This window comes from Charadrius vociferus, unplaced genomic scaffold, assembly GCF_000708025.1.
Source record: "Charadrius vociferus isolate BGI_N301 unplaced genomic scaffold, ASM70802v2 scaffold406, whole genome shotgun sequence".
Lineage (NCBI taxonomy): Eukaryota > Metazoa > Chordata > Aves > Charadriiformes > Charadriidae > Charadrius > Charadrius vociferus.
The window spans coordinates 371,623-393,157 of record NW_009648948.1 but is presented as its reverse complement, the minus strand read 5'-3'; the positions used below and the strand labels follow the sequence as shown (position 1 = coordinate 393,157).

Genomic DNA, 21,535 nt, shown 5'->3' with positions numbered 1-21,535 from the left:
CCCCCCCCCGCAGTTTCGTTAAATGATGGAAGCTGCAACCCTACCACCGGGGCATGATTTGGAGGAGCAGGTCCTGTCCACTACCTGTGCTTTTTCCTGGCCATGGTTTTACCTCTCGTCCAGTGCAAGCAGCCCGGTCCTCAACCCTCGACCCCGACCTGCAGCCCCCACCTGGACACGTAACCCCATCCCGCCCATACCTGAACTGCTTCCCTTAAATTCCCGCAGGTTTTTATTTTCCTCCCTCCGATATTCCAACCTCGTCTTCAGACCAGCACGGCATGGAGAGTTTTCCATGGTCTTTACCAATTGCTGAAACCTCGTTTCTCCTACCAGCCCAAAAAGGCTCCTTTGGCTTTGTCCTCTCTGGAGTCTCTGGGAACGGTAAAACAAGTTCAGAGCCAGCAACATAACGAACTACTTGATTTAATGAAGGCGAAACCACGCCAATCAGGGTGGAAACAAAGGTACCTTTGCACTGCCATGGCAAATTGAAGGCTCAAAGAGAAACCTGAGGTTGGTTTTGCAAGCACCATCCCAGCTGGCGCCTGCACAACCAGCTTCCAGGTACTGTGACGGAGTCCTACCATTTAGGACACCCACGGGGCACAGGCATGACCCCCTTCCTGGCCCCTGCCAGGAGTTTAATGCCATTGGAGTCTCACGGTCTTTAAAAAACCTTTGTTTTTTCTCAATGGCATTTGTCTTCGTGGGCCTCCACTTATGGGAAATACTTTTATACAGCACGAGTATGTGTGGGACAGTTAGAAGACAATCAAACCCCAGCACTAACAATCTCTGAATGCCACGCAACTCTCCCAAATAATAGTGAGCTGGGGAAAAAAAAAAATAGGAAAAGAAAAAGAAAAATCCTGTCAAATTTATTCCTCTGGAATATCTCACCCAGAGCGCTATTCTCCCATAATATTTGGGGCAAGCACAGTGTCATAAATCTTAGTGCTATTAATCCGTGGACTCATTCATCTCTGTTCAGCTATATAAAAGCAATAACCTTGTCACTATAGGAAGGGAGATTGGGCTTTTAATTGCATATAGATTTCTGGAGAGTTCTTATCTCAGAGTCCAATTTGTAGCTTCAGATACGGGTCTTTGCTTCCCCTGCTCAAAGTCCATGCAAATCTGCCATGCTCTCGCACGCTTATGCGTGGCGCAGAAGCTCAGCAAGAACCCACGGAGAGCTCCGCTGGCAGATAATACGCACGGCCCTCTCAGCGTTTGCTTTATTAGAGGAGCCCGTATTTAATTAGCTCCTCTGAAACAGGATATGCGTTTTTTCGGAGGATGATCAAATTTACGGAAACAAACCCACGCGCGTCGCCCACGGCGGTTTCCCTGCCGCCTCTCCCTTGGCTCTGCGAGCCAGTCAAGAGCATCCTTTGCCCTGCACTTTATTGTCGATAAAGGCAAAATAACCAGCAAGGGGTCTTCCACCCCTTTACCTAAAGCGTTGGGGACCCGGGAAGAGCGCGGGGAGTGTTTTGGGGCCCCCCAAGGTGCTCCCCAGGCAGCACACGGAGCGGGTGTCCCGTCTCCCCGCGCAACTGGCGCTTACCACCCCGGGCTGCGGAGGGGGCGCGGGGGTTTGCGTCCCTTTGGGGGCGTTGGGACACAACAGAACTGGTACGCAATGAGCTGCCACCGAGACGACGTTGGGGCATCCTGCGGGTGGGGGGCTTTTGATTCTCACTTTTTTTTCCTCACAGTCCAAAAAAAATTAATTAGGGTATCCTCATTTTTCTTTTAGCCTGCAGGGCTGGAAATGGGAACTTTGCCCTCACCAAAGACTGAAATCTTGTCCTAAGGAGGTGACTTCAGCTGCAGGGCTTTGAGGAGACAGACGACTTCAGCTGAAAAGGGGATATTTGGGTCAGGGAAACACCAAGTGCTTTCTGCAGCAAGAACCGCAGCTCCGTGGCTGCGGACGCTGGTTCTCCCCGCGCCGTCGTTCTCCCAAGGCGCGATGCTCACCCCTCGCGGTGCTGCCCGCCGGGAGATAAGGTCCATTATGGCCAGAAAAAGCAGGGAGCAGCCATAATATCAGGTGTTGTTACACAGCAAACAGGCTCATGAATAAATGATTCTCTGCTGCAGAATTTGATTTTTTTTTTTTTTTCTCTCTCCAGCAAAGTTTCCTGCATTGAAATTTTTTCATACTGCAAGTTGTTGGCCGAGGCAAGGAAATGAAAACCGATGGTGGAAGATTAGGAATCTACCGAGGGCAGGAATTCCCGCACACAGCTCTGTCTCAGCTTTCTGCCGCTCTCCCCGACGCTCCTGCCCGCAATCTTGTCATCTACACGCTTGCACACATCAAAGCGAAACCGAGAGCGAGCTGGCTGGGGGAGATCGTCAGAGTATTTGTGTTGCAGAAAAATAAAATGTAACTTTCAGAGTTTTTCTTTTACATGCGCACACCTCTTTTTGCTCTAACGCAGCCAGAAACTCACATTTTGTTCCTTTCTTGGTGCTTTTCTGTATTTTTCGTTACCCTGTGTACCTTTACCTAACCGCCACTTATGTGTTTCCTATCTAAATTAAACATTCCCGAGCTTTCCAGCCCCTTTCCAGTGGCGGTTGGCAGGAGTGGGAGCAAACCAGCCATTTTTCTGCCCTCCTAAGAACAATGAAGTATTTAGAAGTGTTTAATTTCTGCCTTGAAAGTTGGGCAGACGCTGGCCTGAAAGTGGCCTCAAACCCCGAAAGACCCATTTACTTGCTGACCTGTACTCCCCAGCAAGCCCAGTGTCCCAGCACGGACTGGTTTCACTGCATCAGTGGGTTGGGGTCGCCTGATGCTTATTTGTCTGCTTTTCTGATATTTTGTCACAGAGTATAACTAACTATATCTTATAAAGGAAAAAAGAAAACCCTCATTTTTTGTTTTTTCCCCTCAACCACGCATACTTGCTCATGCTGCTCCCAAGAAGCGGCAGAACCCGAAGCTGGGGTGAGTTTAGCCGAGCAGGAAAGTTGGTGGCTGCTGTTTGTGACAAGGAGAGAACGACTGAAAACAGTGCTTTTGGTCTTAAAGGCTTTATCTTTTTTAATATTCATGTAAAAAAAAAACCCACCCAACTAACAAAACAAACAAACAAACAAAAAAAATCCAGCATGCAAAAAAGAGGCAGAAAAGCCAAGTCTATGCTGAGAGACAGGGAAAAATCCAGTGGAAAGAATATCAATATTTTAAAAACAGGATGGGATTTACTTCTGCAAAACTGAATTGTTCTCCTTGAAAAACAGATCCTTAATACATGTCCTCCACTAGTACGAAAGGGAGAGGCGGCACTGACATCCAGCAGAGGCAGCGATCTACCCCAGGTAGCAGTAGGGGCCAATGTCCAGTCTGAGATGGCACCAACAGTTTCTGTTGGGTGGAAGCTCTTCCCACCTCTCTGCATGGTGGTCATCTCCTCCAGCCATCAGCCCCCGGCGCCGCACCCTGCCATGCGTTCCCTCCTCCTCTCACTGACCTGCCTGAGGTGTAACCTCTCTGCATCTCCTGGACCTGTGCTGGAGATGTGCCTCCAGTTGGTGGTGGAGAGCTGGTGGTTGTGGAGAGGTGACGGTTATGGAGAGCTGGTGAGCATGGTCTATGCTCACTGGGAGCACTGGTGTTCAGTGAGACATGTTGCCCCCACTATTCGTACAAGCTATCAGAGAAGCCAGCTAGACTGATAGCTTGACCTACCAAAGGCCCAACTCTGGAGAAACTTTCAGCTCTACCCCTGATCCCTCCAGAATATGAAACCACTCAAGGGAATAGCAACATATCACCAAAACAATTTCGCCAGTGAACTCCTGAGAGAACTTATAATCATTACAAGTGGGACTAAAACCTATTGCAGGGATCTATCAAAGTGGCTACTTTGGAGGGTTTGGACTCCTTTTTTCTCTCTAATTTATCCCTTAGTGCCCTTTGCTCTGCTCACAGGAGCTTTCCAGAGCTAGGATGTGCTCCGGAACCAGGTGGGAGGACCTGCAAATGGTACACAGGTCTCCACTCCCACGTGAGCTCTTGTGTCTCTTCCTCTGACCCCTCTGAATAAAAATTCCTCTCTGATGGATTGGTTGGAAGAGGCAATGTCCCACTAAGGAGTTAATCTTCACATCACTGGGGACAGAATTAACACAAGAAAGTCCTGATGTCAGTACCGAGTTACACATCTAATGCTCCCTGGGATTTCTGCTCCAAATGTAACTCTAATTAATTCTAAATGAGGAATTCTTCTGGCTTCATTAAAGATGGCATCTGCAGGAACACCGGACGCACACAGAGGTTTTCAGCTATTACAGCAAATATCTAGCATAGGAATAACAATGGATTATACATATTCCCTGGAGAGATCAGAAGAAATAAATACACTTTGGTATCACGGGTTATGGCAAATGTCTAAGTAACATAAATCAGATTAAATATTACAGCGGCTCAGCAAAGCGAAGGTGTGTCTGAGTAGAAACAGTGACCGGGGAGAAAAATATGCCATGACTATGGGGTCTGTGTGCACTGGCCACAGCCAAAGGGGCACAACTGAATTTACTTTAAATACACAACAAAATAACATAGGCGACCACGAGATCATAATTTTTGCTTTTCAACCTGGTCCAAAAAAAACCCCCACAAAACAGGTGGCAAAACCAGAGCAAAGATACATTATTGTTTCAGTAAACCACTGGGTTTTTTTTGATGAACAGGGGACATCGAGGTGATGGGATGCTGTTCCCCGCTCCAAACTTTGAGAAAGTAGGGGAGGACATTGCCTAATTGCATGAAAGCCTGCTCAAAGGGAAAAGGGCAATGGGGTGGCACTGCTTTTACATCTGGGCTATTACTAGGTGGGAATTTTAACCTATTAGAAAAATTAGAAAAGGGCACAAGGCACAACCTGGTCCTGGATATCAGAGTCTATATGTAACATATGAGCAAACTGTTCTACTCTGAGAGCATAAGAAGGCATTACTTTTGTTACAGACCTCCTCGTGGTAGGCGTACTAGCAGGCAGTCGAATAAAACCGATGTTCATAACAAGCTAGGGTACAACCTCAGAGTAGGGCAAACGTGATAGAAAACACAATCCCATTTACAGACTGCCTGGTTTGCATGTACTTTTTGCTTCTGGAGTGAAAAATATTTTCTAAAAGATAGCACATCTCAAGCCCAGAAAGTCCGCTAGACATAGTCGTATTTTGAAGGGTACGAGCGTCTTCCATCCTCGCTTCGAGCAGCTTCTTCATACCCTGCACCCTTCCTAGTCTTCGAGTCAGGTTCATACCCTGAACCAACTTTATATGGCCCCGTTCTGTAGGAGATATTCCGCCCCGATGCGTTGTAGGACACCGCTTTGTAACTGAAAGAGACACAAAAGATGGCATCAGCCACGGGAGGGTCTGTGACTACCCAACGTTGCACCTGGTTGTCCTGTTTGCTGTTGGATTTTAGGCAATTTCGTACTGTGTCTTCACTTGGAGCCACTCAATGAGCTCAGAGACAACCCTCCGCAAGCCTCGTTCATATTTTTCATAAACTTATACTTTCTTTCCCATGAGTAAATCCTTGGTTGAGTGAAGGACCCACCCACCATAACCAGCTACGTAGGCGTACAAAGCCCTACCTGATGTAAATCATAGCTCACCTGATGCAATCTACACCTGCTGATGATCTGCTATGCAATTTGCCATCGAAGCTGCAATTAACAAGCCCGACTTAGCCAACACATTGCAAATTTTAGATTTTAAGGTCAAATTTTCCTGCCCTCTCTATTTGTTTGCAAGTCCTGTAGTCAGGGAAGGGAAATGGTCAATTTTGACCCGTGAAACAGGGCGAGCAGATGTATCATCATGGTAACTCTTGCAACAGTGGTATTACACGTAGACACATCCCGCAGTGAGCCGGCTGCACGCTATCCCAACACCCAAAGCTTCATGCAATACCTTCCCATGCCCACCCCAGACAGGCTTACCGGGATTCTTCTGGAATCAGCCCTCTGCAAGCAAGGCACATCAAGATGCCTCCTACGAGGGCCAGGCCACCCGCCACCCAGCCGACGAACAGGGCTGAGCCAAAGGTGTACCTACAAAACACAGAGACGTGGCAGGTTAGCGCTGCGGCAGCGGTCCAGTCCGCTGCAGCGGAAACGCACTGAACGTTGTCATTCTCTCTCTGGCCCTGCAGAAGTGCCCATGAGCATCATCCCCACCTGCAGGCTCGTCCTCAACGGGCTCTCTACCTCACTCTCGAGCTGCGTGAACAGAGACATCCCAGCCAATTTGCTTGGACAAATTATCTCCAGTGCAGTTAAGACAGAGACTCAATAAATCTTCCAAGTCTTGGGACCAGACTAATGTGCACCCAGAGTTTGCCTTTCCTTCAGCCGCGGCACGCTCTGGCCCTGAGGGAGATCTGCACTGCGGAGCACTCCGAGCCAGATGATAGCCTACCTGTTCTGGACGTTCTGCATTCCCTGGTACATGTTGGCTGTGGACATCCAGAAGTTTGTGACCAGCATGTTGGCAAACACAGACACTCCAGTGATGGCACACAGTCCTGAGATCAGACAGAAGGGCAGACTGAGACCCACATGGTAATTATGGACTCCAGTTTTTCTGAGCACCCCAAGTTTTATTTATCCTCCCTAGGATACCCACCAAGACCTCTGAGTCTTTCCTGAAACCCAATTACTCACAGCACTGGGGAGGGACTGAGCAATCAGCGGTGCTTCTGCCTCAGGTATAGCCATCTAGCATGGTACTTCAGCGTCAGTCTTTAACACCTCTGTCCTGGAAGCAGCCCTTCTTTTAGGAAGGAGCACAACCCCCAGCTCACAGAGGTGTGACCAAGGGCCAGGTCCACCAAGGCGTGTGGGTACCCAACTCCTCGGTTAGCTGAGACTAAGGACCTTGTTTTGAAATGGGTGAACTCAGCTAAGGGACGTCCCATCTCAAGAGTCAGCCACGGCATTGTTTTAGACACCCTCTCTTTGGGAACGCACGGTGGGATTTTCTAACATCCTCATTGGCCAAATTCTCAAAAAACTGACTCAGATTGACAAAAAGATTTTAAGCGCAAAATCAAAGCTGCGTTGCAGAAAGTGGTTTCCTCTCTCCAGCTTGTACTCATTGTACATCTTTAAGTTGCGTTGCATGTCTCATATCCCAGCAAAAGTAAGTGCTGTTCAACTGTAAGGATTTTAAATGGGAACATTCTCCCTCCCTTCATCATGGATTTGATTTGATCTGCAATGAAGCGTGGGAAAACCTGCAAGTGATGTTCTTAAGCACTTGCAGTTTTGAGGTAGCTGGGCAAGAATAGGCAGTCCTGCAGTCTCCCTTATAAACCAAGGTATTAAAAACTTACAAGCTAGGCTACCACAACCCTGAGAGTCTTCATAAAATTATTCTGTATAAAGCCTGAGACTCTTCATAAAACTATTATGCATAAATAAAGGCTATAACAGCACATAACAGCAGTATATATATAACAAACTAAGAGATCTAATTTCCTTTTTTATCTCTGGGCTGTTTTTTCAGCTTTCTACATTCTGTCCCATACAAACTCGTGGTTTTCTTTTACTAAGCAGAGGTCGAAACCGCTTGTCCCCAGAAGCGTAGGCTGGAAGACAAACACCAACCACTTCACGCAAGCAGCGACGCACTGGTGTGCTCCAGAGCATCTGCTACCCGTGACCAGCAGTGCCTGAAGATGACTTGCCCAGTCCTCAATTCCCGGCAACTGCGATGAAAGACATGACACCACACACTTACCAGCAATGATAAACATGATGCCAGAGGTCAGAGTCATGTTGGCCTTTGCAGAATCCTCCATGCTGCCAATACGGACGCATTTCAGAGCAAAAATGCACACGAGGAGGCCAAGGATGCCCAGGACAATACCCACGATCATGAGGGCGCGCACAGCCTGGAACATCGCTGCAAAACAAATTGACAAGAGCAACGCTGAGCGGCTGAAATGAGACTTATCAGAGCCTAGGAGGTTTTTAAAAAACAAAAAAAAAAAGGAAAACCTGAACATATTTTGCAATGCATTTGTTGAAAGCAAAGACTATGCCTTGGAAAATGGGCACCGGATCTACTCTTGGAGGTTTTTTATGAGGCACCTCTAGAAATGTGGCTGGTTTTTTCAACTTCTGAAAGAGTTTGGTGGTTTCAACATAATTTTTGCATATGTTCATTGGCACCAGTAATGATTTATTCATCTGAACTTGACCGGGTCTGCAGCCGGGATAAGCGTGAGTTGTTTCATAACTGAAATGATTGAGAAAGCTTTTTTTTTTTTCCCCTCCCCAAGCAGCAATGAAAACAGGCAGCTCCACTCAACTATCCGTGGTATTTCCAACTACCGTGCGACTCCAAGTGAAGTTGTGTATGTTCCTGCTTTACAGTGACACAGGAGGAGAGGAAAATCACCTTGACAAACGTTACGCATACACCAAGGGAGAGCATCAAAGCTTCAGCAATGACCTCCCCCAGCATATCCTTTCCGTGGTTATCTGTAATATCAGTCCTGTACATGTCCGTCCACGTTTGTTAATACAACAGGCGAACACCCTAGCCCCGAATTTGTTTCGGGAAAGCTATCGAGGTGGGAATGTTTGGTTGGAGGCAGGTTGCGATGCTGGTGGGTCATGCCCGTGGGAGCCGAGCGCTGCTGTCGCTCAGATGAAGGTAGGGAAGACCCTCCAGACTCTTCTTGGCCAGAGTAGAAAAGCAAAGGGAAACTTGCACCTTTTAAAATGAAGAAGCAAAGGGAAAAGGCCATGTGTTTGAATACCAAGATGATTTTCTAATAAGGTGGCACATATCACATCTCACCCGCAATTCAGTGCTGGCCCCAGAGACTTCTCCTCCCCGTGTCCCTGGCAGAGCCAAGAAGGCGGCGGGGCTGGCAGAGCACTGGGAGGGGGTGGTCAAAAGTATTTCAAGGGCTGTTGTGATTTGCTGAGATGAAATGCAGCCTCTTCTTGCCCTCCCAAGAGCTCTTGCAGCCCTGGGTTTGGCTTTGATGCTCCCCCGCGCATGACTGTCCGTCTTCAGGGAAGATGACATGGGCTCGTGACCAAGTGGGAAGGGCAGGCAACGTATCCTGCAGCCCCAGGGGTGTCCCTCAGCCTGCCTGTCACCCCTTTTGCTGGGCTGGCCAGGATGGCCATGGTGCCCAAGTGTCCCATATGGCCGGACTGGAGCAGAAGGCACCGGTGCAGGAGAGCAGGGAGTAGACCCTGCTGGTCTTGCACAAGGAGGGAGAAGGGAAATGTTTATAAATCCTTCACTGGATGGGAAGGATGGGTATTGGGGTGCCCACGTGGGTTTTTTTGTTTGTGGGGTACCAGGAAAAACTTATTTACTTGGAAGGTGCCAGAGCACTGGAACTAGTTGCCCAGAGAGGTGGTGGAGTCTCCTTCTCTGGAGATATTCAAAACCCACCTGGGTGCATTCCTGTCCAATCTGCTGTAGGTGACCCTGCTCTGGCAGGGGGGCTGGACTAGATGATCTTCAAAGGTCTCTTCCAACCCCGACCATTCTGTGAATCTGAGCAGAACCGTGCTGGCACCACAACGCACAAGGAAGCCAGCGGTCTGCCATCCCACAGGCTGGGAATACACCACCTTCTCCCATCTGGCAGTCCCACCGGGGCTGCTGCTCTTATGACTCAATTTGCCCTTATCAGCTGATAACAAGTGCTAACGAGCCTGGGATTTTCAATCTGCCATTCATCAGCCCCCAGGTGTGAGCTCATTAGTTATTATTCATCAGAGAACAAGCAGCTGGCGGATACACCTTATCAGCTCTCAAAGGTTGTTCATGCAGCACCTGATGCAAAGCAGAAAGCTGCAAAGAGAAGAAAATCACAATACTAATTTGTCTTTACAATTCCTTAAGTTTCTTTCCACCTGCTTTTGTTTCAGGGCAAGCAGGAGGGGCTGATACTCCAAGACGCTACGGATCCTGATGGACGGTCCGTGTCTCCAAGACAGCCTTTTATTCCGGTGACACATCCTACAGACCTTCTGGTTCCTAGATGCCATCACTGTGGTGGTCTCAACCCATCAAGAAGTGACCCAGAGCTGAGACTTCACAGGGGTATTGTGGATTCTCAAGAGATTTGTTCCCAGTGCCTTGGGTGCCCATGGAAGGACACAACAGGCAGGCCAAGCCCAGCAGCTCCTGGGACATTGCACTTCTGCTGGAGCACTGAAGTCCAAGGGTGGTGAATCTGCATCGGAAAAGGGCAGTCTACAGCTGTTGGGAAGGGGAGAGAGAGGAACACAACAGGAAAAAATGCAAAGTAGTCATCAGCAGCGATTCCTCTCTCCATGAGGCTGACTTATGACTCCACAAAGGGATGGAAAGGAGGAGAAAGTGCTCCTAGGTCTGCTGTGCCATGAAGGCCTCTTCACTTGGCTCATGGGACCGAAAGCGAGAACTGTTTGGAAAGAGAGCACTGCAGTTTCAAGTGAATTTCAGCAGCCGTCAAAAGTCCTCTGAATTGAGCTGCTATCCAAAGGTGAATGACCTCCCCTGGAAGGAAGGAGTGGAAGGGCTTAGGCAAACAAAATAGGAGACTAAGGGGGGAAAAAAAAAAAAAGGGTATGAAGGGCACTAGGTAGCCAACAGCCCTATAGTTACAGTCCCCCACAGAAACTACCTGCCATTTTGCATAGACATTTTGCATGAGGTAGGATAACTTTGCTTCACACGTCCGGTCACTCACTCCGCACACCCGATTTTCATACAAGAGGATAGCGCGTACAGAAAAGAGTATGAATGCAAGCTTATTTACCACAATAAATGTCAGTGATCTGCAACCACAGTTTGCATCGCTCTGTTTTTCAGACGTAAGTGAAACTGGAGAGTTCTCTTTTTCCCCCCGGTTGTTACTGTGAGTAGTTAGAGGTGAGTGAAGCAAAACAACCTAAAGTCATCTACCTGACATCACCTGCATTTCTGTCGCTAATACAAAATACAAAGGTGGAAATCTAACTTTATGACCAGTTATGATTAATGGAATATAGAAAGTTTAGGGGAAAAAATGAGGTTTTTAAGCTAGCCAAATTCAAGCAGGGGACTTCCTTCTTTATGTTTTAAGGTATTCATTGACTAAACAGATGCATAAAGAGAACAAAACTAGCAGAATATCTCAAAGACACAACAGAAAGTGCCTGTGACTGCTCTGCACGCTTCCTTATTGCTATATTACCTAAAAAGAACAGAAAAAGTAAAGTCTTAATTGTGATAAATTGGCATCAAAATTATGGTTACCAGTGCCCCGTTGCTCTTTTAAAACACAATCACCCACACGCATCGTTATAAGGATACGTAGATATATTGATCGCCATTTGTACATATAGTTTAACAAATATATTTTTTTATCCTTTGAAACAAATGGTCCCCTAGCAGAAGCCACTCCAAACATCGCTGGGTACACACAAACACATCTGTTCCGGCGTACCCCGCGGGGACGGTCACGGGCTTTTCTCAAAGAGCAAACACTGCAGCCGACCCACCGGCCTTCCGCAAAGCGCTCCCTCCTGCCGCACAGGAGACGAGATGAGGATGCCCACATCGTGCATCCATCAATAGATGCAAAAGACCTGTATGGACAGCAGGGCTCCCTTGGACCTACTGGCAATTGGGCACCAAGAGTGGAAAAACCCACTGGGGCCCATATTTATTGCTAGCTGGCAGGGCACAGGGAGGACCTCCCGGGGGTCCAGCTAGCTCAAGAGCACTGGAATAACCTCGCATGCAGCGGGGGTGGGAAAAGCAGCTCCTTTTTGTAAAGTAAGCAAGCAAACGAGAAAGTAATATCCCTCTGCAATCTACCGGTGCAACCACTGAGACTCCCCAGGTAACATGAAGGGACTGAGCACACCATTCCCCTCCTCACAGGCAGATCTCTTCAACTCCAGTTCTCTCTTTGGAAAAATAAAAATAATATTCCTGATAGCACCACAAAAATTACATGCAGCTCTTTTCCTCGCTTTTCGATTCAAAGGGGCAGAATATCAGCGGGTTCAAACGTACCCACTCCCCTCACATCAGTGGAGCTGTGCTGATTTACGCCAGCAACGGGGCTGAACCCGTGACGCTCATCCAGAGAGCGCCTACACATGCTCCAAGTCATAACCTCTGCTGAGTAAAGGTATTATTTTGATAAGAAATATGCACGTATTTTTATGCTCATAGACTAGTAGCCTGGAAATTTTATTCCTTGCAAAGTGCTTTAAGGTATCTGCTCCTGCTTTGGATGAAAACTGTGCAGGAGAGCTTCTGGTACATCTTTTGACCCTACCTGGCAGCCCAAGAATGGTGAAATACGGCCGGCACTCCGTAAAGCCAGAGCTCTGCCGCACGCAGCTCCTCCACAGTCCTTGATACTGGAAGACGGCCGTGACCGGGTTGTCATACAAGTCCTGTGTGCTCCACATATCCATGGCAGTGGACACGATGCACCCCGCAACACCCAGCGACGAAACGATGAACCCCATCACCTGACAGATGGTTGTGGACATGGTGTCTCCCCCAGAGTGAGGAGGTGAGACCGCCCTGATGAAGCCGCAGACCTAATGGGAGCACCGAAGTCCTCTTGACTGAGCCACCAGAAATGCAGCAGCTCTTATCAGATGCTTTCCATTGAGCGGTGTGTTTGCTCAAAGTGTTTTTGCAAGATAGTCCAGTTTCACTCTCACCGGGTAGGTTTGTGCTGGCAGGGCCAGAGATATGAGCTTTTGTCCTTTAGAAGTGCTTGTCCTTCCCCAGCTAAGCAGCCATGTTCTGTCAAGTGTTGGGCAACCCACTTGGAACGTGCCCCGTCCCCCCACCGAAACCCTTTGCTGTCCACCGGCCTTCTCCGGCGTGCTTGGCATGGTGCAAACATGCCAAGAGGGGCAGAGGGAAGGACCGTGTTCCCAGGTGAACTCAGCACCTCGCCCAGGTCACCACCTCCCTGGCCTTCTGCTTATGCAAAGGAGAAGTAGATCTGCCATCAGACCAAGAGGTGGACATCTCTACACCCTGCCACCCATGCAAGCATCCCCAGAAGGAGCACGGGGATAGATAGGGACGCCAGCGGTGAGCTCTGCGGGAGGATGCAGGGCCACAGCTCAACCCAGGGAACAAACAGGGACGTGGCCGCTCCTTGCAGCATCACCGAGGTTGCCTTGGGAGCCGACCACAGCACAACCCTGAGCACCGAGCCAAGAGCCCCAAACTGATCCAGCAAGGCTCCCGCAACCCTCTTCTCCTCCCGCCCACATCCCCATCATGTGGCCCCAGGTGGGGAGAAGGAGAGGGAGGGCACAGGGTCTATTTGGAAAGTGCCTTTTTACAGGTGCTTGTCTATATTGGCTGGGGGGGTACAAAAATTAGGAAAGTAATGATCTCTTTGCACAGGGAGTTATATAAATTGGCCGTGCCACTCTGCCGATGGAGTGCAATGAGTTACAAGGACCTTCCAGCCTTCACACTCATCCATTCTCATCTAATCCCCCACGCCGACTGATTTACTGACCTAGAAACAAATTCCTGCATTATCCAGTCCCAATACCACTCTGTGCCACAGGCACTGTCAATACCGTGGGTGAAGCTGCGTGAAAGCCACCAGGAAGAGAGAAGAGGCTGATTTCTGTGGATTTTCTGATGGCCGAGCTAGTGGGGTTATTCCACGCTGGCTGTTGCTTCTTCCTCCTGGAGAACAACCAACCCAGGACACCCCTTCTGCTTTTGCGGCTGGGCAGCAAGCTGGTGAGCAGCAGACAGAGATGCTACAACACTGGCCTCTGCGGTAGCAGCCAGCGCACAAGCCACACGTCTAGCAGCCACAAATCACAGCCACCAAAACCCTCCTGGGTCAGGCAGAAGACGTCTTTGCTTACAGCAATTTTATTCGAATTTAGTCATTTCCACCAATTTGGCAAGCTTGTCTCAGGGGAAGGGCTAGCTCCAGCATAGCGAAACATCAGAAGGTAGCAGCAAAAACAGTAGTGTGAACAAAAAACACGGAAGTGAGCCCTCAAGAACCATAGATGGTAAGAGCGGGTCGTCCTCAGTGAGGGAGAGGGCATATCTCACCTTGGATAACGCTATGTGAAAAATCAGGGCTGGAGAGGACCTAGAAGCTGGGGGGACAAGGGCTGGGGAGGACCAAGAAGCTGGGAGGACAATAAGTGCTAAAACAAGCAATGTGGCCAGCTCTCCACCCTCTCTTCACTGCCTCACAGCCAGAATTGTGTCCCAACCCAGAAAAGCAGGTTGCCCCCAAGCCCTGATGCTCCCCTGCCTCTCTCCAGGGCTCTTCTCCTCCTTCCTGCCCCAGGACTTGCCTTTTTCTTGCCATCTAGTGGTAAGCGACCACACCGCACTTTTTCCAGGCTAGACCAGTTCAAACCGTGTCTCAGGGAGAGGTGTTCCTCTGGGGCATAACACCTATTCCCATGGGTGGTGTCACCTGGCAGCATTAGCGTGCAACCGCTCGCAGGGCTGCAGAGAAGAACGGACCCATGGACTGGTCACAGCTAAAAATGACCCCTGGGGAGGAAAAAGAAAAGGAGAGGGACAACAAAGGGCAAACATTGTTGGGGTTTTTTTTTCCAGACTTTTTTCCCCAAAATCTCTACCAGTTTTTAAATGACTGCTTGTTCTGCTAGATTAGACATCTGAGTGGTTGCATGAATACTAGTGGAGGTGGCTCTCCTGTGCACCATGCCCACATGTTTGCTTTGCCGGGAGGGGAGCCACCCCTCCTTCCTCTGACCCTTTCTACTGGTTTCGGCCGCACGCAACTGGAGCAGCTCTTCAAGCCAATAGTGAACTTCTCTCCCTCTCCACCATTATACACTCCCAGGTGCCATTGCTCCCCCCAACACACCTATTGGAAAGAAGGTCATCCCCTGGATTGCCCCTAATTGTGCCCTGAGCCAGATTCTGCCATCTGGGAAGTTCTGCCTCACCTTTCCTTGGTGATATGGTTTTGTCCTGCTGATGGGGGATGTCGCTTCTCAGCATCCCTCTTACTCAGGGACATCGAAACCTCAGAGCAATGGTGGAGCAATCAAAAAAATATCATCACCAGTCTCCGGGCACACAAAGGTGAACTGGTCTATCTTTGATTTTGAGGGCCAAATTGAATCATGTGTCTGAAGAGGATTAACCATCACGGGGCTGCACATTCTGTCCTGCAACTTCATGGATGGTCCCTCCAAAAATGGAGCTGAGCAAGCAACTTCAGTAACTAGGGTCATGCTGCAGTCCTTAGCTAAGAGGCAAACAATCACCCAACTACGCTTAGCATTCCAGGTACTGCTGTCTTTGAACAATTATCGTGTTTTGGAGGGATTTCCATTTGCTCATCCCTAACCATATTGCCTAAACTGCTGTCCAGACATCCCAGCATTAATTGCTTGCCCTTTCTCATGCTCTGATTAGCATCACGCTTGTATACACTGGGAACTCAAAGCTCCCACAAATACCTTCCCTCAGTGGTTGGTTGAAGCAAAGTTCTGGAGAAAAAAACACCAACTTGTTTCCATCCTAACCCGTCCCCTAGCCCATTTTCTCTGCCTTTTTGAAATGTTCTTAGTTTAAGCTTATTGTTCATGGTTGTTTCTGAACCACTCATGACAGGGAAAAACATGTTTCCCTCTGCAAAAAAATGCACCATGCCATTTTCTCAGCACCCAGCCAAATACCAGAAGATTACCTCAGGTTTTTATCTGACCTGTCAGCTCAGAGCACAACCTGAAAAGCAGTTGGGTGATAGAACAGCCATAGAGCACGTCTAAGCACCTTTACTACAACCTGACACTCATCTCCAGCCGCCCCTGGGAGATGTCTAGAGCCTGGAGTTGTTGAAGGATGGGGATGTCTCTCCAAGCATGGGCCTGTTGCTCAGTCTCCAGCAAGGTGATTGCTTGGGCCAGAGGACTTCCCATGCCGCGTGGTAACGCTGAGTGGTATCTAAGGAAGGGACACGATGAGGAGACAGCTCTTGCAAAGGCCAAGCTTCCTCACCAAGGAGCAGAGAACAGGGCTCCCACCCTGAGTATTGGGACATCTGCAGTGGTTTACCCAAACCAGGGAAAGGAAGGGTCCTTTGTGACCGCTCCCCTCTGGAACCTTTATTTCAGCTCATACTTGCTTTATCTACCCAGGCGTCGACTCTATATTATCTGAAAACCATTCACTGGGCCCATTACAACTCCTGAATGTTATCACCGCCTCTCCCATAAAAATTACCTACAGCTCATGTTTACTTTAAAATTTGCAAATATAGCTCACACCCTGCCAGTCCGTTCCAGCTTGTTCAGACCGAAACAAAGCAAACCCACCCTTCTCTTTCTGTACCTCCATTGCTGTGATGACCACAACTTCCAGGAACGTGTGGTCCACCAGTCTGTAGCGTGAGAAGGGCTGACTGGCCTTTCTGAAACTCAATGGGGAAAGGGGGTCATGGAAGGCCCGCATCCCAGCTCAGACTCACTCTATCCCGTTGGTCTTCAGGTGGTCCAGAGGAGCTTTGGAGGTCCCTCAGCAGAGTTGGGGTGCATGAAGCTGCATCCTTCCCTACACATCCATGAGCTGTTGCCCAGCCCCACATCTCCACAGCCTCTTGTCATTTCCCTTGCCTTGCTCCTCTTCTGGCCCTCAGCCCAGACTCTTTAGGATCATTTTTCATGTCTCTCCTCCTTTTAGGGTGTAAAGGCATGAGACAGTGGCAGGGATCATAGAATCATAGAATGGTTCAGGTTGGAAGGGACCTTAAAGACCATCTCATTCCATCCCCCTGCCCTGGGCAGGGACACCTCCCACCAGCCCAGGTTGCTCCAAGCCCCATCCAACCTGGCCTTGACCACCTCCAGGGATGCGGTCTCAGCAACTTCTCTGGGCAACCTGTTCCAGTGCCTTACGACCTTCAAAATGAAAAGTGAATGCATGTGTCTTAGAGCTTCCCGAGATCCCCTGCCAGGCTCTCTGCCACCTCTCCCCACCCTGAGCATCACTGGGGATTGGGGTGCCCAAGACCTCTCTCGGGGTCTCACATTAGCTCTTTCCCCATCCCCACACCCTCTTCAGCTCCTGCTGTGAGTGCAAACCCACCACAGCCTCACACACACCGCTGGTGGGTTATATCAGGTCTCCAGCCCACCTGGGCCACCCAAACCCTTCTGTGCATGAAACTTGGTCTCAAAAGTCTCTAAGGAGGTTACAGCAGTTGCCTGCAAACTTTTCAAAATTTGGAGCTGAGTTGACTGGGTTAAAGGATTTTAAGTAACAAGCAGAGCTTGGAAGAGACTTTGCCATGGCCATCACCAGTGGAGGATCATGACATGGCAAATGGCAGTCTCCATCCTTACAAACTTTGGGCATAAATAGGTTCCAGGGAGCAGAGATGCTGCTTCTTTGGCCAGGGGCTGCCCTTTCTCCAGAATCCCCAGAGCAAAGATTTTACTAGGGCTATGCCACAAAACCTGTGCTGGTTGTATGAAAAAAAAAAAAAAAGAAAACCGTCACGGATATAGAAGAAAAAAATCCAGAAACTGCAACATTAAGACTTCCCAGATGTGAATTCTCCTCGGGGAACACCTAGCCACCTCTGCCACCTTGCCCCAGCAAAACCGAAAGCAGTTGTTTGATGCAGAAGTCTTGACAGTGACGATGACATTCCCATGGGCTATTTTTACTCGGACCTCTCCAGTAACACATACCCGTTTACCAGTTGCAGAACTTTACCAGGGTGCTCTCAGACTTTCAAAGTTTGCTATCGGAAAAGCAAAAATATTCTTATTTTTCAAGTCACCAGCCTTTTGTTCCGTGGCAGAGAGACGCCTCAGCCTTTCTGGAAGGGGTCAAAAGGAGTTTTGACTTGAGAACCAAATATCCTTTCCAAAAACGGCTGAGCCGGTTTAGCTGAAGAGGTCTGGAAATAAGAGACCAAACACAGACAACAGGAAAATTACTGCCCATGTTATCGTAGTTTAACAAACCTTTAAACAACTGAAAAATGCTCCTTTTAGCAGAAAGCGCCTTGTGAGTTCTGCGCTAGGTGAAACTACCAGCACTCAGCCGTTGCTGTTTGTCTATTATTCGTGTGCTCAAATTCAGATCGTGTCCTCCAGACAATCCCAGTATGGTTCTGCCGACACACCAAAGCAAGCGGCAAAAATAATAAGAGAAAGCAAAATCGGAACAAACAGACTTAGTTCTCAAGTGATGTATTTCACCCGAGACTGTTTATAGCTGAGCAGCAAGGGCGAGAGCCATAAACTACCGGTGTTATTTCTCGTTTTCATCTATTATCTTGATTTTTCCTCAATCTATTTGAAATTAAAATTCCCAACTAAATTGAAGATAGATGATGGGCAAGACAAGTTTAATCTTTGCTCTGGGAGCGAGGGAATGAGAAAAAAACCCCACATAATTCCTCAGAACCCAAAACTTCACTGATGTAACTCAGGTCACCCCGCTGCTTTGCTAGAGTCCTATTATTTTTATTCACTCTGGCACTATTGTTCCCAATATAAATTGCCATTGTCAGAATAATAAATAGGGGTTTATAATGGAAATGCTGACAAACCATTAACTACGGTGTGGTTAGCGAGGGGGGTTTAATGGAGATCAAGGTGCAGCGTGGTTAAAATAAACACCGGGATGAGCCGCTGAAATAATATCTTTGCAAATTAATAATTGGATTTTTAGCATCTTTTTCCACACCCCCCCTCTGGTTGGGATACAGCCGCCCTTCGCCGGCCACGGGTGGGGAGAAATGCCCGTAGGAGCAGCCGAATTCCGGAGACGGAGCCAATCTATAAAGCACAGCAGTGAGGCGCTTGGTTTTTTTCCACCAGCTCCTCCAGAGACTGGAAGTGTCAGACAATATATAACAGGAGGGAAAAGAAGGGGGAGAGCAAAGGATTGACTTCAGAAAAGCGAGCCCTGTTCATTAAAAAGCGGGGGGGAATAATAAAAATATCCACCTCACTTTGTAGGGCAGCGCTCATAGCACCGGTCACAGAAATCATCGGGGCAAAAGTACATCAACATTCATACACCTACACACGGGCAGGGAAGGCTCCGACACCACTGACGATGAGGATGAGCAACACCAGGGGGTTCACCCACCTTTATTTTTAAATTTTGTGCTGTATTATTTAGGCTTTTTTTTTTAAAAAAAATCCTTTTTTTTTTTTTTTTTTCTGTAGGCGACTGCAATAAGCCCAGCAAATCACCCACAGTAATTGCGCTCTAAGATGACCAGTTCATGAGAAACCCTGACATTTAGGATGGGAAGCCAAGGAGGGACAGACCCATCTCCCGTACCCCGTCTGCTAAATGAAGGCTATCCATCCCCCCCCAACGCCGCTGTGGATTGCCGTTTTAGGAAATTAATACCCGCCCGACAGACAAAACTGCTCTAGCACTGTAATGCTGAGGTTGGCAATGGAGGTATTTCGAAAGAACAAAAAAAACCCCACCTCCTAAATCTCAAATATTCTGGTTTCTTCAAAGATTAAAGTAGTTCCCAGAGCTGAACACTTGAGAAGTTTAATTGCTTCTTCCGTAGAGTTACATTTTCTGTAATTTGAAGCTTTCAGAGCTGAAGAACCGAGGAAGTTCTGCAGCGCGTGATGGGCGGATGTGTCAGGGGGCGAGGAGGATTGGCTTTTTACACCTCTATTTCTTCCTCATCTGGCAACTTGAATCTCTTCACCTAGGAGCAATTAGCCTGCTTGGTTTTACCAATCTGTCCTGCCTTTTGCTGCACGCTTTTTCCCTTCTCGCCTCTGTGGCGTGGGAATGCAAGCCCTGCACAAACACCCCTCTTCGGATGGCATATGTCATTCGCTCCTACCCACTTTTGCTCGGGAACACGCAAACCGGATGCCGGGGCAGGATCCGGTCCACGTTCCTTCTAGGAAAATGCACTTCTGCACCCCAAAAGGCACTCAAAGCCACGGTTCCCCCAAGATGCTGACAGGCATCCCCCGCCACCGGCACGGGGATGCCGCAGCACAGATGCCAGTTGGGAACGAGGGACCGGAGATGAGCGACACGGCGATACAGCCCAGGGGATGAAACAGCCCTCCCGCCAGCGTCCGAGGCCCCAGCTGCATTGGGTTATACTGGTTCGATTTGCGCAGAGATAGGCTCCTCGTGAAAGAAGCAATTTTTTTGGCGCACAATGCTTGTTTCACTGCGTTTTGGAAATGCCATTTTGCAGAAGTTCTGCAGTGATTTGCTGATATAATTGGTTTCTTCCCTCCATTCTTGCTGTGTCAAAGCACAGAGGCTAGATGGATATAATAGTCTAAGTGCCTTTTTTTCTCACTGTATTAAGGCAAGAAGAAAACCCAGATAATCCTGTTGTAACCTAATTGTTTGCCCCCCTAGATACTCTGGGCACCACCAGGACAGGAATGATACCCGTGGATGAGAAAAAAACTGGAACCAAAGGAGAATTAGGGAGAAATCCAGCCTGGTGGTGTTAACCCATACAGAAATACAGTGAGCTGAACTGTGACATATCCTCTTAGAAAAGGATCTTCTCTGACTCCAAGAGTATTAGTGGTTTCTGGTGGGGAGCCACGCACAGCCGTGCAGTTGGGATAGCAGTTGGGAAGGACAAACCACCCCACGGAGCAGCCACTGCCCCGGGTGTATTGCCTGGACAACACCTCAGGAACCTGATGCGTAATCAAAAAACCAATGAGTTTTGCCAGACCTCAGCTTGGCCATGGGAAGCGGGTTGGGTGGAGATACCTCCAAGGGACCTGTCATCCAAACAGGCTGAGCACCCGAGATCCCTTTTTGGCTAAAACTTGGGTTCCCCGCTCTGCACCGAAACGTCACCCATCACCACCGCTCACACACGGCTTCTGGCAATGTAGGTGGGCTGCGACGTGCCCATGGCTCTGCCCTCCCACCTCGCTGCCCTCGCAGCCAGCAGGCCCTACCTGGCAGCCCCAGGATGGTGAAGTAGCCACGGCATTCGGTGAAGCCGGAGCTCTCCCGGACACACGTGCGCCAAAGGCCCTGGTAGTTGAACACCGCCGTCACCGGGTTATTGTACAGGTCTTGGGTGCTCCACTGGTCCATGCACGTTGACGCAATGATGCCTCCTATTCCTAACGCAGACACCACGAAGCCCATGGACTGGCATATTGTCACAGACATGGCGCCGAGCGCTCGCTGGGCAGGTCCTGGGCGCGCACAAGCCTCCACAAGCCGGGTCTGGGGCAGGCAGCCAGGGCAGAAGGGACTTTTAGCTGGAGGCACAGCCTACGTCACAGACGGACGTCAGGAGAGGTCTGGTGCGCGCCACACAAACCTACCCTTTCCCTTTATCTGTTTCGGTGAGATAATTTCCCTCACTCGGTACCAAGAGCCGTTTGTTACGCACGGCGTGAATGCCTCGCTCTCTGTTTACCTTCTCCCTCCAGGCAGAGGTGCAGCCAACACGGGCAGATGGGGACCAGCGGGTCCTTCTGAACCAGCCCAGGGA

General features: G+C 49.0%; 1 protein-coding gene across 2 annotated transcripts; it reads right to left on the bottom strand.

Annotated features, from left to right (window-relative positions):
- Window positions 1-5,191: 5,191 nt before the first annotated feature.
- CLDN18 (claudin 18) lies at window positions 5,192-21,207 on the bottom strand. 2 transcript variants are annotated; one of them, XM_009887356.1, is made up of 5 exons: window positions 20,988-21,207; window positions 7,783-7,947; window positions 6,460-6,565; window positions 5,982-6,092; window positions 5,192-5,369 (listed from the first exon to the last, which is right to left on the bottom strand). In XM_009887356.1, exons 1-5 carry the CDS (start codon window positions 21,205-21,207, stop codon window positions 5,192-5,194), a joined length of 780 nt encoding a protein of 259 aa, XP_009885658.1. The 2 variants fall into 2 exon arrangements, with proteins under 2 accessions (XP_009885658.1, XP_009885657.1); XM_009887355.1 differs by lacking the exon at window positions 20,988-21,207 and adding an exon at window positions 12,332-12,551.
- Window positions 21,208-21,535: the final 328 nt, after the last annotated feature.